At 48.9% G+C, this 18,862-nt stretch overlaps 1 protein-coding gene across 1 annotated transcript in view; it reads right to left on the bottom strand.

Annotated features, from left to right (window-relative positions):
- The window catches only part of LOC142202308 (alpha-N-acetylneuraminide alpha-2,8-sialyltransferase-like), an 83,483-nt gene that overhangs the window by 19,453 nt on the left and 45,168 nt on the right, over positions 1-18,862 (bottom strand). Inside the window, exon 5 of the mRNA XM_075272372.1 lies at positions 13,660-13,769. Within this exon, the coding sequence (XP_075128473.1) occupies positions 13,660-13,769 (110 nt within the window). The remainder of the gene's footprint in view (positions 1-13,659; positions 13,770-18,862) is intronic.

The following is an 18,862-nucleotide window of genomic DNA, read 5'->3' as shown; positions in this document are numbered from 1 at the left end:
ATCATGGCGTCCTAAAAGTGCACTGTCTCATCCCTTACTGTCTTATCATGGCGTCCTAAAAGTGCACTGTCCCATCCTTTACTGTCTTATCATGGCGTCCTAAAAGTGCACTGTCTCATCCCTTACTGTCTTATCATGGCGTCCTAAAAGTGCACTGTCCCATCCTTTACTGTCTTATCATGGCGTCCTACCAGTGTACTGTCCCATCCCTTACTGTCTTTTTTTTTTTTTTTATATATATACTTTATTTTGTGCAAGGTTTTACAATTTTCCATGAGAAAGTGTCAGTATCAAGGCAGAAATAATACAAAATTACAAAATTGTGGAATAATGTAGTCGAGACATATGATAAACAAAGAACAAAATATGAGAGCCTAGTAAACGCAAAAAGGCAATAAGGAAATAGTGCAATAATGTAATATAACACATTGAAAGTATGAGAACAACAGCTCTTATATTTCAGTAGTTGGTATTCCAAGTAATTGGGTGGAAGGAAGAGGGGGAGGAGGAGGTAAGCACATAAAAGGGAGAGTAGAAGTATGAAAGAAAACGGGAAGACGGAGATGGAAAAAGGTCAATCAGCCAGTATCAGTTGTCTTAGGTAGCGACGACTATCAACAAAGGAAAGCCATGGAGACCATAATTTGAGGTAGCGATCATGGGTCCTGTTGGTCCAACTCACAATTTCCTCAAATTTAGAGAGTTGAAACACTTTCTCCAACCAGAGTTTGATCGAGGGCGGGCGTTGTTGTAACCAGAAGAGAGGAATAAGGATTTTTGCTGCTTCCAAAAGAATGGTTGGTAAGTCTTTTGAGGAAGGACAAAACTCATTCTGCGGTAGAGATAGAAGCACCAGTTCTGGAGTCAAAGGGGGGCAATGTCCAACGATAAGTGAGATATGTGATTCGACTTGTTCCCAGAACGGTCGTATCTTTTCACATGACCACCATACATGTAAATGAGAGCCGGGAAGCGTTTTACAGCGCCAACAAAGGTCTGAGTCAGTAAGATTGTGTCTGTGTAGCCATACAGGCGTTCTATGCCATCTCGCCAGGAGCTTGTAGTGCATTTCTTGGAATCTGACGCATGTAGAGAAGCCATGGGAATTGGAAAGGATGGAGGCAATTTCAGAATCGTCAAAAGACTGGTTCAATTCAGCCTCCCATGCTGCTAAATATGGTGGTTTCTCCATCACTTCATCATTTTGAAGAAATTTACGACAAATAGAAATGGAAATAGGTACAACTTCTGCTTTTTTAAGAGAACATTCAAAAGGCGTAAATTTCCTGCAGGGGGAGTATAGCTTGAGAAGACAGAGGAGAGATGACCGTATTCTGGCGTGGTGCAGAAAGTTCAGAGGTGTGTCAGGTATTAAGGCTTGAAGGTCCGTGAGAGGGAGAGGTTTACCATCCACAAACAAGTCAGAAACTCGAAGATTGTTGAATTTGTCCCAGATATCCAAATCAATACTTTCTTGCAACGGCAAACCAGGCAATGTAAAGGGAATAAGGGAGGCAGGAAGGAGTGGAGATACATGTGGAGACAGATGGTCGCGAACTTTCCTCCAAGTGGTAGTGATTCCGTCAAGAAGGGGGTCACGTTTAGGTGCAAATACAGGTGAGGGAGCGGAAGATGAAGGGAGCCAAACAGTCCGCAAAATATCTGGGCCAAAATGTTCGGTCCTCAAGGCATGTACCAGTCTGGATTTCTGCGGGGTTACATACGAGCACCATCTTGATAGTTGAATGGCTCTATAGTAAGACTCAATGTCGGGAAGGTCGATACCGCCCTCTTTTTTCTTTCGTAACAAGATTGCACGAGCAATCCTCGGTTTCTTGGATCGCCAGATAAATGACGAGAACAGACGATTCACTGAGGCGAAGAAGTGGCGAGGAAGAGCAATCGGGAGCATTTGCATCAGATATGTAAATTTCGGGACGACGTACATCTGAAGTAGGTTCCGTCGTCCAATCCACAAAATATACGGCAAATCATAGTCCTTAAGGAGAGCTGAGGTGGACTGGAGGAGAGGTGCGAAGTTTAGATCATAGATCATGTTCAGACTGGGTGGGAGTTGAACTCCAAGATATTTTATAGAAGTCGTTTTCCACACAAAGGGAAGGGAGGACATCAGTCTCTGCTGAGCATCATAGGGAACTGAAATGTTGAGTACTTCGGACTTGGTTGCATTTATCTTGTAATTTGATATCAGGCTGTACTGCTCAATGACACTCATCAGGGCCGGGAGGCTCCGTTCAGGGTGAGTGATAGTGAATAGAATATCATCTGCAAAAGCCGTAAGATGCAACGTTGAATCCCTCACCCGAAATCCACAAATAGATGGGTGTTGCCTAACCTTTAGTAATAAAGTCTCGAGAACCAAGATGAAAAGAGTAGGTGAAAGGGGACAACCCTGACGTGTGCCATTGGTAATATCGAAACGGTCAGACAGAGTGCCATTAACTTTTAAACGGGCGTGGGCCTTACTGTCTTATCATGGCGTCCTAAAAGTGCACTGTCCCATCCCTTACTGTCTTATCATGGCGTCCTACCAGTGCACTGTCCAATCCCTTACTGTCTTATCATGGCGTCCTACCAGTGTACTGTCCCATCCCTTATTGTCTTATCATGGAGTCCTACCAGTGTACTGTCCCATCCCTTACTGTCTTATCATGGCGTCCTACCAGTGTACTGTCCCATCCCTTATTGTCTTATCATGGAGTCCTACCAGTGTACTGTCCCATCCCTTACTGTCTTATCATGACATCCTACCAGTGTACTGTCCCATCCCTTATTGTCTTATCATGGCGTCCTACCAGTGCACTGTCCCATCCCTTACTGTCTTATCATGGCGTCCTACCAGTGTACTGTCCCATCCCTTATTGTCTTATCATGGAGTCCTACCAGTGTACTGTCCCATCCCTTACTGTCTTATCATGGCGTCCTACCAGTGCACTGTCCCATCCCTTACTGTCTTATATTAGTGTCCTACCAGTGCACTGTCCCATCCCTTATTGTCTTATCATGACGACCTACCAGTGCACTGTCCCATCCCTTACTGTCTTATCATGGCGTCCTACCAGTGCACTGTCCCATCCCATACTGTCTTATCATGGCGTCCTAGCAGTGCACTGTCCCATCCCTTACTGTCTTATCATGGCGTCCTAAAAGTGCACTGTCCCATCCCTTACTGTCTTATCATGGCGTCCTAGCAGTGCACTGTCCCATCCCTTACTGTCTTATCATGGCGTCCTAAAAGTGCACTGTCCCATCCCTTACTGTCTTATCATGGCGTCCTACCAGTGCACTGTCCCATCCTTTACTGTCTTATCATGGCGTCCTACCAGTGCTCTGTCCCATCTCTCACTGTCTTATTTCGGGTGACTTTGCTACCTTTCTTATTTTTACGACTGCTTCCCGTGTGTCTTACATCATCTGCCTATAGATACTGTTTTGGTAACCGCTCAGTATGACCGGACTTTGCTCGATGCCGTTGCTACTTGTGTTTATGTCCCTCAAATTACTGCCATAAACCTCAATAAAAATTAATAATCTGAACACAGACTTAGTCTGTCCCATCCCTTACTGTCTTATCATGGCGTCCTACCAGTGTACTGTCCCATCCCTTACTGTCTTATCATGGCGTCCTACCAGTGCACTGTCCCATCCCTTACTGTCTTATATTAGTGTCCTACCAGTGCACTGTCCCATCCCTTATTGTCTTATCATGATGTCCTACCAGTGTACTGTCCCATCCCTTACTGTCTTATCATGGCGTCCTACCAGTGTACTGTCCCATCCCTTACTGTCTTATCATGGCGTCCTACCAGTGCACTGTCCCATCCCTTACTGTCTTATCATGGCGTCCTACCAGTGCACTGTCCCATCCCTTACTGTCTTATCATGGCGTCCTACCAGTGCACTGTCCCATCCCTTACTGTCTTATATTAGTGTCCTACCAGTGCACTGTCCCATCCCTTATTGTCTTATCATGGAGTCCTACCAGTGCACTGTCCCATCCCTTACTGTCTTATCATGGCGTCCTAAAAGTGCACTGTCCCATCCCTTACTGTCTTATTATGGCGTCCTACCAGTGCACTGTCCCATCCCTTACTGTCTTATCATGGCGTCCGAAAAGTGCACTGTCCCATCCCTTACTGTCTTATCATGACGTCCTACCAGTGCACTGTCCCATCCCTTACTGTCTTATCATGGCGTCCTACCAGTGCACTGTCCCATCCCTTACTGTCTTATCATGACGTCCTACCAGTGCACTGTCCCATCCCTTACTGTCTTATCATGGCGTCCTACCAGTGCACTGTCCCATCCCTTACTGTCTTATCATGGCGTCCTACCAATGCACTGTCCCATCCCTTACTGTCTTATCATGGCGTCCTACCAGTGCACTGTCCCATCCCTCACTGTCTTATCATGGCGTCCTACCAGTGCACTGTCCCATCCCTTACTGTCTTATCATGGCGTCCTACCAGTGCACTGTCCCATCCCTTACTGTCTTATCATGGCGTCCTACCAGTGCACTGTCCCATCCCGTACTGTCTTATCATGGTGTCCTAAAAGTGCACTGTCCCATCCCTTACTGTCTTATCCTGGGGTCCTACTGTACCAGTGCACTGTCCTATCCCTTACTGTCTTACCATGGCGTCCTACCAGTGCACTGTCCCATCCCTTACTGTCTTACCATGGCGTCCTACCAGTGCACGCACTGTCCCATTCCTTACTGTCTTACCATGGCGTCCTAAAAGTGCACTGTCCCATCCCTTACTGTCTTATCATGGCGTCCTACCAGTGGACTGTCCCATCCCTTACTATCTTATCATGGCGTCCTAGCAGTGCACTGTCCCATCCCTTACTGTCTTATCATGGCGTCCTACCAGTGCACTTTCCCATCCCTTACTGTCTTATCATGGCGTCCTACCAGTACACTGTCCCATCCCTTACTGTCTTATCATGGCATCCAACCAGTGGACTGTCCCATCCCTTACTGTCTTATCCTGGCGTCCTACCAGTGCACTGTCCCATCCCTTACTGTCTTATCCTGGCGTCCTACCAGTGCACTGTCCCATCCCTTACTGTCTTATCCTGGCGTCCTACCAGTGCACTGTCCCATCCCTTACTGTCTTATCATGGAGTCCTACCAGTGCACTGTCCCATCCCTTACTGTCTTATCATGGCGTCCTACCAGTGCACTGTCCCATCCCTTACTGTCTTATCATGGCGTCCTACCAGTGCACTGTCCCATTCCTTACTGTCTTATCATGGCGTCCTACCAGTGGACTGTCCCATCCCTTACTGTCTTATCATGGCATCCAACCAGTGGACTGTCCCATCCCTTACTGTCTTATCCTGGCGTCCTACCAGTGCACTGTCCCATCCCTTACTGTCTTATCATGGCGTCCTACCAGTGCACTGTCCCATTCCTTACTGTCTTATCATGGCGTCCTACCAGTGGACTGTCCCATCCCTTACTGTCTTATCCTGGCGTCCTACCAGTGCACTGTCCCATCCCTTACTGTCATACCATGGCGTCCTACCAGTGCACGCACTGTCCCATTCCTTACTGTCTTACCATGGCGTCCTACCAGTGCACTGTCCCATCCCTTACTGTCATATCATGGCATCCTACCAGTGCACTGTCCCATCCCTTACTGTCATATCATGGCATCCTACCAGTGCACTGTCCCATCCCTTACTGTCTTATCATGGCATCCTACCAGTGGACTGTCCCATCCCTTACTGTCTTATCCTGGCGTCCTAGCAGTGCACTGTCCCATCCCTTACTGTCTTATCATGGTGTCCTACCAGTGCACTGTCCCATCCCTTACTGTCTTATCATGGCGTCCTACCAATGCACTGTCCCATCCCTTACTGTCTTATCATGGCGTCCTACCAGTGCACTGTCCCATCCCTTACTATCTTATCATGACGTCCTACCAGTGGACTGTCCCATCCCTTACTGTCTTATCCTGGCGTCCTACCAGTGCACTGTCCCATCCCTTACTGTCTTATCATGGCGTCCTAAAAGTGCACTGTCCCATCCCTTACTGTCTTATCATGGCGTCCTACCAGTGCACTGTCCCATCCCTTACTGTCTTATCATGGCGTCCTACCAGTGCACTGTCCCATCCCTTACTGTCTTATCATGGTGTCCTACCAGTGCACTGTCCCATCCCTTACTGTCTTATCATGGCGTCCTACCAGTGCACTGTCCCATCCCTTACTGTCTTATCATGGCATCCTAAAAGTGCACTGTCCCATCCCTTACTGTCTTATCATGGCGTCCTACCAGTGCATTGTCCCATCCCTTACTGTCTTATTATGGCGTCCTACCAGTGCACTGTCCCATCCCTTACTGTCTTATATTAGTGTCCTACCAGTGCACTGTCCCATCCCTTATTGTCTTATCATGGAGTCCTACCAGTGCACTGTCCCATCCCTTACTGTCTTATCATGGCGTCCTACCAGTGCACTGTCCCATCCCTTACTGTCTTATCATGGCGTCCTACCAGTGCACTGTCCCATCCCTTACTGTCTTATCATGGCGTCCTAAAAGTGCACTGTCCCATCCCTTACTGTCTTATCATGGCGTCCTACCAGTGCATTGTCCCATCCCTTACTGTCTTATCATGGCGTCCTACCAGTGCACTGTCCAATCCCTTACTGTCTTATCATGGCGTCCTACCAGTGCACTGTCCCATCCCTTACTGTCTTATATTAGTGTCCTACCAGTGCACTGTCCCATCCCTTACTGTCTTATCATGGCGTCCTACCAGTGCACTGTCCCATCCCTTACTGTCTTATATTAGTGTCCTACCAGTGCACTGTCCCATCCCTTATTGTCTTATCATGGAGTCCTACCAGTGCACTTTCCCATCCCTTACTGTCTTATCATGGCATCCTACCAGTGCACTGTCCCATCCCTTACTGTCTTATCATGGCGTCCTACCAGTGTACTGTCCCATCCCTTACTGTCTTATCATGGCGTCCTACCAGTGCACTGTCCCATCCCTTACTGTCTTATCATGGCGTCCTACCAGTGCACTGTCCCATCCCTTACTGTCTTATCATGGCGTCCTACCAGTGCACTGTCCCATCCTTTACTGTCTTATCATGGCGTCCTACCAGTGCACTGTCCCATCCTTTACTGTCTTATCATGGCGTCCTACCAGTGCACTGTCCAATCCCGTACTGTCTTATCATGGCGTCCTACCAGTGCACTGTCCCATCCCTTACTGTCTTATATTAGTGTCCTACCAGTGCACTGTCCCATCCCTTATTGTCTTATCATGGAGTCCTACCAGTGCACTTTCCCATCCCTTACTGTCTTATCATGGCATCCTACCAGTGCACTGTCCCATCCCTTACTGTCTTATCATGGCGTCCTACCAGTGTACTGTCCCATCCCTTACTGTCTTATCATGGCGTCCTACCAGTGCACTGTCCCATCCCTTACTGTCTTATCATGGCGTCCTACCAGTGCACTGTCCCATCCCTTACTGTCTTATCATGGCGTCCTACCAGTGCACTGTCCCATCCTTTACTGTCTTATCATGGCGTCCTACCAGTGCACTGTCCCATCCTTTACTGTCTTATCATGGCGTCCTACCAGTGCACTGTCCCATCCCTTACTGTCTTATCATGGCGTCCTAAAAGTGCACTGTCCCATCCCTTACTGTCTTATCATGGCGTCCTACCAGTGCACTGTCCCATCCTTTACTGTCTTATCATGGCGTCCTACCAGTGCACTGTCCCATCCTTTACTGTCTTATCATGGCGTCCTACCAGTGCACTGTCCCATCCCTTACTGTCTTATCATGGCGTCCTACCAGTGCAGTGTCCCATCCCTTACTGTCTTATCATGGCGTCCTAAAAGTGCTCTGTCCCATCCCTTACTGTCTTATCATGGCGTCCTACCAGTGCACTGTCCCATCCCTTACTGTCTTATCATGGCGTCCTAAAAGTGCACTGTCCCATCCCTTACTGTCTTATCATGGCGTCCTACCAGTGCATTGTCCCATCCCTTACTGTCTTATCATGGCGTACTACCAGTGCATTGTCCCATCCCTTACTGTCTTATCATGGCGTCCTACCAGTGCACTGTCCAATCCCTTACTGTATTATCATGGCGTCCTACCAGTGCACTGTCCCATCCCTTACTGTCTTATATTAGTGTCCTACCAGTGCACTGTCCCATCCCTTACTGTCTTATCATGGCGTCCTACCAGTGCACTGTCCCATCCCTTACTGTCTTATCATGGCGTCCTACCAGTGCACTGTCCCATCCCTTACTGTCTTATCATGGCGTCCTACCAGTGCACTGTCCCATCCCTTATTGTCTTATCATGGAGTCCTACCAGTGCACTGTCCCATCCCTTACTGTCTTATCATGGCGTCCTACCAGTGCACTGCCCCATCCCTTACTGTCTTATCATGGCGTCCTACCAGTGCACTGTCCCATCCCTTACTGTCTTATCATGGCGTCCTAAAAGTGCACTGTCCCATCCCTTACTGTCTTATCATGGCGTCCTACCAGTGCACTGTCCCATCCTTTACTGTCTTATCATGGCGTCCTACCAGTGCACTGTCCCATCCCTTACTGTCTTATCATGGCGTCCTAAAAGTGCACTGTCCCATCCCTTACTGTCTTATCATGGCGTCCTACCAGTGCACTGTCCCATCCTTTACTGTCTTATCATGGCGTCCTACCAGTGCACTGTCCCATCCTTTACTGTCTTATCATGGCGTCCTACCAGTGCACTGTCCCATCCCTTACTGTCTTATCATGGCGTCCTACCAGTGCACTGTCCCATCCCTTACTGTCTTATCATGGCGTCCTAAAAGTGCTCTGTCCCATCCCTTACTGTCTTATCATGGCGTACTACCAGTGCATTGTCCCATCCCTTACTGTCTTATCATGGCGTCCTACCAGTGCACTGTCCAATCCCTTACTGTATTATCATGGCGTCCTACCAGTGCACTGTCCCATCCCTTACTGTCTTATATTAGTGTCCTACCAGTGCACTGTCCCATCCCTTACTGTCTTATCATGGCGTCCTACCAGTGCACTGTCCCATCCCTTACTGTCTTATCATGGCGTCCTACCAGTGCACTGTCCCATCCCTTATTGTCTTATCATGGAGTCCTACCAGTGCACTGTCCCATCCCTTACTGTCTTATTATGGACTCCTACCAGTGCACTGCCCCATCCCTTACTGTCTTATCATGGCGTCCTACCAGTGCACTGTCCCATCCCTTACTGTCTTATCATGGCGTCCTAAAAGTGCACTGTCCCATCCCTTACTGTCTTATCATGGCGTCCTACCAGTGCACTGTCCCATCCTTTACTGTCTTATCATGGCGTCCTACCAGTGCACTGTCCCATCCTTTATTGTCTTATCATGGCGTCCTACCAGTGCACTGTCCCATCCTTTACTGTCTTATCATGGCGTCCTACCAGTGCACTGTCCAATCCCTTACTGTCTTATCATGGCGTCCTACCAGTGCACTGTCCCATCCCTTACTGTCTTATATTAGTGTCCTACCAGTGCACTGTCCCATCCCTTATTGTCTTATCATGGAGTCCTACCAGTGCACTTTCCCATCCCTTACTGTCTTATCATGGCATCCTACCAGTGCACTGTCCCATCCCTTACTGTCTTATCATGGCGTCCTACCAGTGTACTGTCCCATCCCTTACTGTCTTATCATGGCGTCCTACCAGTGCACTGTCCCATCCCTTACTGTCTTATCATGGCGTCCTACCAGTGCACTGTCCCATCCTTTACTGTCTTATCATGGCGTCCTACCAGTGCACTGTCCCATCCCTTACTGTCTTATCATGGCGTCCTACCAGTGTACTGTCCCATCCCTTACTGTCTTATCATGGCGTCCTACCAGTGCACTGTCCCATCCTTTACTGTCTTATCATGGCGTCCTACCAGTGCACTGTCCCATCCTTTACTGTCTTATCATGGCGTCCTACCAGTGCACTGTCCCATCCCTTACTGTCTTTTCATGGCGTCCTACCAGTGCACTGTCCCATCCCTTACTGTCTTTTCATGGCGTCCTACCAGTGCACTGTCCCATCTCTCACTGTCTTATTTCGGGTGACTTTGCTACCTTTCTTATTTTTACGACTGCTTCCCTTGTGTTTTACATCATCTGCTTATAGATACTGTTTTGGTAACCGCTCAGTATGACCGGACTTTGCTCGATGCCGTTGCTACTTACTGTCTTATCATGGCGTCCTACCAGTGCACTGTCCCATCCCTTACTGTCTTATCATGGCGTCCTACCAGTGCACTGTCCTATCCCTTACTGTCTTATCATGGCGTCCTAAAAGTGCACTGTCCCATCCCTTACTGTCTTATCATGGCGTCCTACCAGTGCATTGTCCCATCCCTTACTGTCTTATCATGGCGTCCTACCAGTGCACTGTCCAATCCCTTACTGTCTTATCATGGCGTCCTACCAGTGCACTGTCCCATCCCTTACTGTCTTATATTAGTGTCCTACCAGTGCACTGTCCCATCCCTTACTGTCTTATCATGGCGTCCTACCAGTGCACTGTCCCATCCCTTACTGTCTTATCATGGCGTCCTACCAGTGCACTGTCCCATCCCTTACTGTCTTATATTAGTGTCCTACCAGTGCACTGTCCCATCCCTTACTGTCTTATCATGGCGTCCTACCAGTGCACTGTCCCATCCCTTACTGTCTTATCATGGCGTCCTACCAGTGCACTGTCCCATCCCTTACTGTCTTATCATGGAGTCCTACCAGTGCACTGTCCCATCCCTTACTGTCTTATCATGGCGTCCTACCAGTGCACTGCCCCATCCCTTACTGTCTTATCATGGCGTCCTACCAGTGCACTGTCCCATCCCTTACTGTCTTATCATGGCGTCCTAAAAGTGCACTGTCCCATCCCTTACTGTCTTATCATGGCGTCCTACCAGTGCACTGTCCCATCCTTTACTGTCTTATCATGGCGTCCTACCAGTGCACTGCCCCATCCTTTACTGTCTTATCATGGCGTCCTACCAGTGCACTGTCCCATCCTTTACTGTCTTATCATGGCGTCCTACCAGTGCACTGTCCAATCCCTTACTGTCTTATCATGGCGTCCTACCAGTGCACTGTCCCATCCCTTACTGTCTTATATTAGTGTCCTACCAGTGCACTGTCCCATCCCTTATTGTCTTATCATGGAGTCCTACCAGTGCACTTTCCCATCCCTTACTGTCTTATCATGGCATCCTACCAGTGCACTGTCCCATCCCTTACTGTCTTATCATGGCGTCCTACCAGTGTACTGTCCCATCCCTTACTGTCTTATCATGGCGTCCTACCAGTGCACTGTCCCATCCCTTACTGTCTTATCATGGCGTCCTACCAGTGCACTGTCCCATCCTTTACTGTCTTATCATGGCGTCCTACCAGTGCACTGTCCCATCCCTTACTGTCTTATCATGGCGTCCTACCAGTGTACTGTCCCATCCCTTACTGTCTTATCATGGTGTCCTACCAGTGCACTGTCCCATCCCTTACTGTCTTATCATGGCGTCCTACCAGTGCACTGTCCCATCCTTTACTGTCTTATCATGGCGTCCTACCAGTGCACTGTCCCATCCTTTACTGTCTTATCATGGCGTCCTACCAGTGCACTGTCCCATCCCTTACTGTCTTATCATGGCGTCCTACCAGTGCACTGTCCCATCCCTTACTGTCTTATCATGGCGTCCTACCAGTGCACTGTCCCATCTCTCACTGTCTTATTTCGGGTGACTTTGCTACCTTTCTTATTTTTACGACTGCTTCCCGTGTGTTTTACATCATCTGCTTATAGATACTGTTTTGGTAACCGCTCAGTATGACCGGACTTTGCTCGATGCCGTTGCTACTTACTGTCTTATCATGGCGTCCTACCAGTGCACTGTCCCATCCCTTACTGTCTTATCATGGCGTCCTACCAGTGCACTGTCCTATCCCTTACTGTCTTATCATGGCGTCCTAAAAGTGCACTGTCCCATCCCTTACTGTCTTATCATGGCGTCCTACCAGTGCATTGTCCCATCCCTTACTGTCTTATCATGGCGTCCTACCAGTGCACTGTCCAATCCCCTACTGTCTTATCATGGCGTCCTACCAGTGCACTGTCCCATCCCTTACTGTCTTATATTAGTGTCCTACCAGTGCACTGTCCCATCCCTTACTGTCTTATCATGGCGTCCTACCAGTGCACTGTCCCATCCCTTACTGTCTTATCATGGCGTCCTACCAGTGCACTGTCCCATCCCTTATTGTCTTATCATGGAGTCCTACCAGTGCACTGTCCCATCCCTTACTGTCTTATCATGGCGTCCTACCAGTGCACTGCCCCATCCCTTACTGTCTTATCATGGCGTCCTACCAGTGCACTGTCCCATCCCTTACTGTCTTATCATGGCGTCCTAAAAGTGCACTGTCCCATCCCTTACTGTCTTATCATGGCGTCCTACCAGTGCACTGCCCCATCCTTTACTGTCTTATCATGGCGTCCTACCAGTGCACTGTCCCATCCTTTACTGTCTTATCATGGCGTCCTACCAGTGCACTGTCCAATCCCTTACTGTCTTATCATGGCGTCCTACCAGTGCACTGTCCCATCCCTTACTGTCTTATATTAGTGTCCTACCAGTGCACTGTCCCATCCCTTATTGTCTTATCATGGAGTCCTACCAGTGCACTTTCCCATCCCTTACTGTCTTATCATGGCATCCTACCAGTGCACTGTCCCATCCCTTACTGTCTTATCATGGCGTCCTACCAGTGCACTGTCCCATCCCTTACTGTCTTATCATGGCGTCCTACCAGTGCACTGTCCCATCCCTTACTGTCTTATCATGGCGTCCTACCAGTGCACTGTCCCATCCTTTACTGTCTTATCATGGCGTCCTACCAGTGCACTGTCCCATCCTTTACTGTCTTATCATGGCGTCCTACCAGTGCACTGTCCCATCCTTCACTGTCTTATTATGGCGTCCTACCAGTGCACTGTCCCATCTCTCACTGTCTTATTTCGGGTGACTTTGCTACCTTTCTTATTTTTACGACTGCTTCACGTGTGTTTTACATCATCTGCTTATAGATACTGTTTTGGTAACCGCTCAGTATGACCGGACTTTGCTCGATGCCGTTGCTACTTGTGTTTATGTCCCTCAAATTACTGCCATAAGCCTCAATAAAAATTAATAATCTGAACACAGACTTAGTAAAATCCTATCTCTTTGGCCAGACTTGACCAAACCTGCTTAGAAATCACCAAATATAAGACGTAAGGGCCATTCCATTCGCTTATCTGCATGAAACATGTGGAGAGAAAAGTCCTGCAAGCAACGCTTTTCTCTCCACATTTTTCATGTGGAGACCGAGTGGAAACCACACGGACCCCATTATAGTCTATGGGCGCCAAGGATTTCCTTTGGTAAATGCTTTTTTATACAGATAGGCTTCTGTTCAGGGGGTCCCCATGCAAACTCCCCAAACAGAAACCCAAACAAAGAACGGGGCCTAAGAAATCATGGACCGGCCTTAGGGACTGAGCCACCAGTGGAGCGCAGGAGACACCTCAGATCGATGGTTTTACTACTCCACTCTTACCTGATGACAAAGTCTGCCTTGTCAATGTCCTCACCACATGAGCTGTTCCTCAAGATGCCGCCATTACCGACCACCGCACAATGTCTGATGGGCTCAGTGAAGGGAGACGTCTGTGAGAAGAGACAAAGCATGTCAGTAAATGTGAAAGAAAACCAAGAATCACCCGGAGGAGGTGAAAGAAGTAAAAGATAGCACAAAAAGGAAAAGCACAAACCCTGTGCCTGCTTACAGCAACGCCCCTTCTTCTAAAATCAGCCCTCCTTCTCCTCTTCTTAGCTGCATCAATAGCTGCTCATGATGTATGCAGCCTGTGATGTGTATCAGATGATGTGTGTGGCCTGTGACGTGTATCAGGTGATGTGTGCGGCCTGTGACGTGTATCAGGTGATGTGTGCAGCCTGTGATGTGTATCAGGTGATGTGTGTGGCCTGTGACGTGTATCAGGTGATGTGTGCGGCCTGTGACGTGTATCAGGTGATGTGTGCAGCCTGTGACGTGTATCAGGTGACGTGTGTGGTCTGTGATGTGTATCAGGTGATGTGTGCAGCCTGTGATGTGTATCAGGTGATGTGTGTGGCCTGTGACGTGTATCAGGTGATGTGTGCGGCCTGTGACGTGTATCAGGTGATGTGTGCAGCCTGTGATGTGTATCAGGTGATGTGTGTGGCCTGTGACGTGTATCAGGTGATGTGTGCGGCCTGTGACGTGTATCAGGTGATGTGTGCAGCCTGTGATGTGTATCAGGTGATGTGTGTGGCCTGTGACGTGTATCAGGTGATGTGTGCGGCCTGTGACGTGTATCAGGTGATGTGTGCAGCCTGTGACGTGTAACAGGTGACGTGTGTGGTCTGTGATGTGTATCAGGTGACGTGTGCGGCCTGTGACGTGAATCAGATGACGTGTGCGGCCTGTGACGTGTATCAGGTGATGTGTGTGACCTGTGACGTGTATCAGGTGATGTGTGCGGCCTGTGATGTGTATCAGGTGATGTGTGTGGCCTGTGACGTGTATCAGGTGATGTGTGCGGCCTGTGACATGTATCAGGTGATGTGTGCGGCCTGTGACGTGTATCAGATGATGTGTGCGGCCTGTGATGTGTATCAGGTGATGTGTGCGGCCTGTGACGTGTATCAGGTGATGTGTGTGGCCTGTGCTGTGTATCAGGTGATGAGTGTGGCTTGTGATGTGTATCAGGTGATGTGTGCGGCCTGTGACGTGTATCAGGTGATGTGTGCGGCCTGTGACGTGTATCAGGTGATGGTGCGGCCTGTGACGTGTATCAGGTGATGTGTGCGGCCTGTGACGTGTATCAGGTGATGTGTGCGGCCTGTGACGTGTATCAGGTGATGTGTGCGGCCTGTGACGTGTATCAGGTGATGTGTGCAGCCTGTGATGTGTATCAGGTGATGTGTGTGGCCTGTGATGTGTATCAGGTGATGTGTGTGGCCTGTGACGTGTATCAGGTGATGTGTGCGGCCTGTGACGTGTATCAGGTGATGTGTGCAGCCTGTGACGTGTAACAGGTGACGTGTGTGGTCTGTGATGTGTATCAGGTGACGTGTGCGGCCTGTGACGTGAATCAGATGACGTGTGCGGCCTGTGACGTGTATCAGGTGATGTGTGTGACCTGTGACGTGTATCAGGTGATGTGTGCGGCCTGTGATGTGTATCAGGTGATGTGTGCAGCCTGTGACGTGTAACAGGTGACGTGTGTGGTCTGTGATGTGTATCAGGTGATGTGTGTGACCTGTGACGTGTATCAGGTGATGTGTGCGGCCTGTGATGTGTATCAGGTGATGTGTGCAGCCTGTGACGTGTAACAGGTGACGTGTGTGGTCTGTGATGTGTATCAGGTGATGTGTGTGACCTGTGACGTGTATCAGGTGATGTGTGCGGCCTGTGATGTGTATCAGGTGATGTGTGCGGCCTGTGACGTGTATCAGGTGATGTGTGCGGCCTGTGACGTGTATCAGGTGATGGTGCGGCCTGCGACGTGTATCAGGTGATGTGTGCGGCCTGTGACGTGTATCAGGTGATGTGTGCGGCCTGTGACGTGTATCAGGTGGTGTGTGCGGCCTGCGACATGTATCAGGTGATGTGTGCAGCCTGTGACGTGTATCAGGTGATGTGTGCGGCCTGTGACGTGTATCAGGTGATGTGTGCAGCCTGTGACGTGTATCCGGTGATTTGTGCGGCCTGTGACGTGTATCAGGTGATGTGTGCAGCCTGTGACGTGTAACAGGTGACGTGTGTGGTCTGTGATGTGTATCAGGTGACGTGTGCGGCCTGTGATGTGTATCAGGTGATGTGTGTGGCCTGTGACGTGTATCAGGTGATGTGTGCGGCCTGTGACGTGTATCAGGTGATGTGTGCAGCCTGTGACGTGTAACAGGTGACGTGTGTGGTCTGTGATGTGTATCAGGTGACGTGTGCGGCCTGTGACGTGAATCAGATGACGTGTGCGGCCTGTGACGTGTATCAGGTGATGTGTGTGACCTGTGACGTGTATCAGGTGATGTGTGCGGCCTGTGATGTGTATCAGGTGATGTGTGCAGCCTGTGACGTGTAACAGGTGACGTGTGTGGTCTGTGATGTGTATCAGGTGATGTGTGTGACCTGTGACGTGTATCAGGTGATGTGTGCGGCCTGTGATGTGTATCAGGTGATGTGTGCAGCCTGTGACGTGTAACAGGTGACGTGTGTGGTCTGTGATGTGTATCAGGTGATGTGTGTGACCTGTGACGTGTATCAGGTGATGTGTGCGGCCTGTGATGTGTATCAGGTGATGTGTGCGGCCTGTGACGTGTATCAGGTGATGTGTGCGGCCTGTGACGTGTATCAGGTGATGGTGCGGCCTGCGACGTGTATCAGGTGATGTGTGCGGCCTGTGACGTGTATCAGGTGATGTGTGCGGCCTGTGACGTGTATCAGGTGGTGTGTGCGGCCTGCGACATGTATCAGGTGATGTGTGCAGCCTGTGACGTGTATCAGGTGATGTGTGCGGCCTGTGACGTGTATCAGGTGATGTGTGCAGCCTGTGACGTGTATCCGGTGATTTGTGCGGCCTGCGACGTGTATCAGGTGATGTGTGCAGCCTGTGATGTGTATGAGGTGATGTGTGCGGCCTGTGACGTGTATCAGGTGATGTGTGCAGCCTGTGACGTGTATCAGGTGATGTGTGCGGCCTGTGACGTGTATCAGGTGATGTGTGCGGCCTGTGACGTGTATCAGGTGATGTGTGCGGCCCATGACATGGATGAGGTGATGTATGCAGTCTGTGACGTGTATCAGGTGACGTGTGCGGCCTGTGACGTATATCAGGTGATGTGTGCGGCCTGTGACGTGTATCAGGTGACGTGTGTGGTCTGTGATGTGTATGAGGTGATGTGTGTGGCCTGTGACGTGTATCAGGTGATGTGTGCGGCCTGTGACATGTATCAGGTGACGTGTGTGGTCTGTGATGTGTATCAGGTGATGTGTGAGGCCTGTGACGTGTATCAGGTGATGTGTGCGGCCTGTGACGTGTATCAGGTGACGTGTGTGGTCTGTGATGTGTATCAGGTGATGTGTGAGGCCTGTGATGTGTATCAGGTGATGTGTGCGGCCTGTGACGTGTATCAGGTGACGTGTGTGGTCTGTGATGTGTATGAGGTGATGTGTGCGGCCTGTGACATGTATCAGGTGATGTGTGCGGCCTGTGACATGTATCAGGTGACGTGTGTGGTCTGTGATGTGTATCAGGTGATGTGTGAGGCCTGTGACGTGTATCAGGTGATGTGTGCGGCCTGTGACGTGTATCAGGTGACGTGTGTGGTCTGTGATGTGTATCAGGTGATGTGTGAGGCCTGTGACGTGTATCAGGTGATGTGTGCGGCCTGTGATGTGTATCAGGTGACGTGTGTGGTCTGTGATGTGTATCAGGTGATGTGTGAGGCCTGTGACGTGTATCAGGTGATGTGTGCGGCCTGTGACGTGTATCAGGTGACGTGTGTGGTCTGTGATGTGTATCAGGTGATGTGTGAGGCCTGTGATGTGGATCATGTGAATCTGAAATTGGTAACAAACCCATCCAGTAATACACAGGAATACCCACTTCTATGTAAAACACTCCGCAGCAAAAAGTCACATAGAAATACTTAACAAAAGCCGAGAGTATATATGTACAGTATACATGGAAGTATAGACGTGTGTATGTAAATACCTGTGCATGTATGACTAGAGAACTGAAGTATATACATCACCTGTATGTACAGATATGTAATATGTATATGTCATCACCTGTATGTATAGATATGTAGTTTGTATGTATATGTCCTCACCTGTATGTATAGATATGTAGTTTGTATGTATAGCTCATCTGTATGTGCAGATATGTAGTATGTATGTATATGTCCTCACCTGTATGTACAGATATGTAGTATGTATGTATAGCTCACCTGTATGTACAGATATGTAGTATGTATGTATAGCTCACCTGTATGTACAGATATGTAGTATGTATGTATAGCTCACCTGTATGTACAGATATGTAGTATGTATGTATAGCTCACCTGTATGTACAGATATGTAGTATGTATGTACATGTCCATTACCAAAACAATGACCTGCATTAGTCAATACAAAACTGCAAGTCTTTCACTCATATTCCAAGTGCCATACACACGGTCACTCCACATGCACACAGCATTACTCCAGGTGTGTCCAACTCTGATATCCAACCATCAGAAGATTAGATACACAGCTCAGCACGGAGTATCACACGTTGGAAGATTTGATACACAGTTAAGCACACAGTATCAAACGTCAGAGGATTAGATACATCTCAGAAACACTATATCACACATTGGAGGATTAGATACACAGCTCAGCACAAAGTTCCACATGTCCAAAGATTACATACACAGCTCAGCACACAGTATCACACGTTGGAGGATTAGATACGTAGCTCAGCACACAGTACCACACATCAGAGCCAGGTTTCCATAGCAACCCAGCGATTTTTCTTCACTGCTGTAGATCAGCTTTAATGGGGCAGGACGCTCTGGATGACACTGTTACACAAGGTCACATACACACAGCTTTACTCCAGGTCTCCATAACAACCAATCGCAGGATTTCCACTGATATCCAAACTGAGATACACAAGATCACATGACGATTATTGACACACACAGAAATGACAAACACAATACACCAGTGCAAA

Source organism: Leptodactylus fuscus, chromosome 5 (assembly GCF_031893055.1).
Source record: "Leptodactylus fuscus isolate aLepFus1 chromosome 5, aLepFus1.hap2, whole genome shotgun sequence".
Taxonomy (NCBI): Eukaryota; Metazoa; Chordata; class Amphibia; order Anura; family Leptodactylidae; genus Leptodactylus; species Leptodactylus fuscus.
This window is presented reverse-complemented; position numbering and strand designations above follow the sequence as displayed.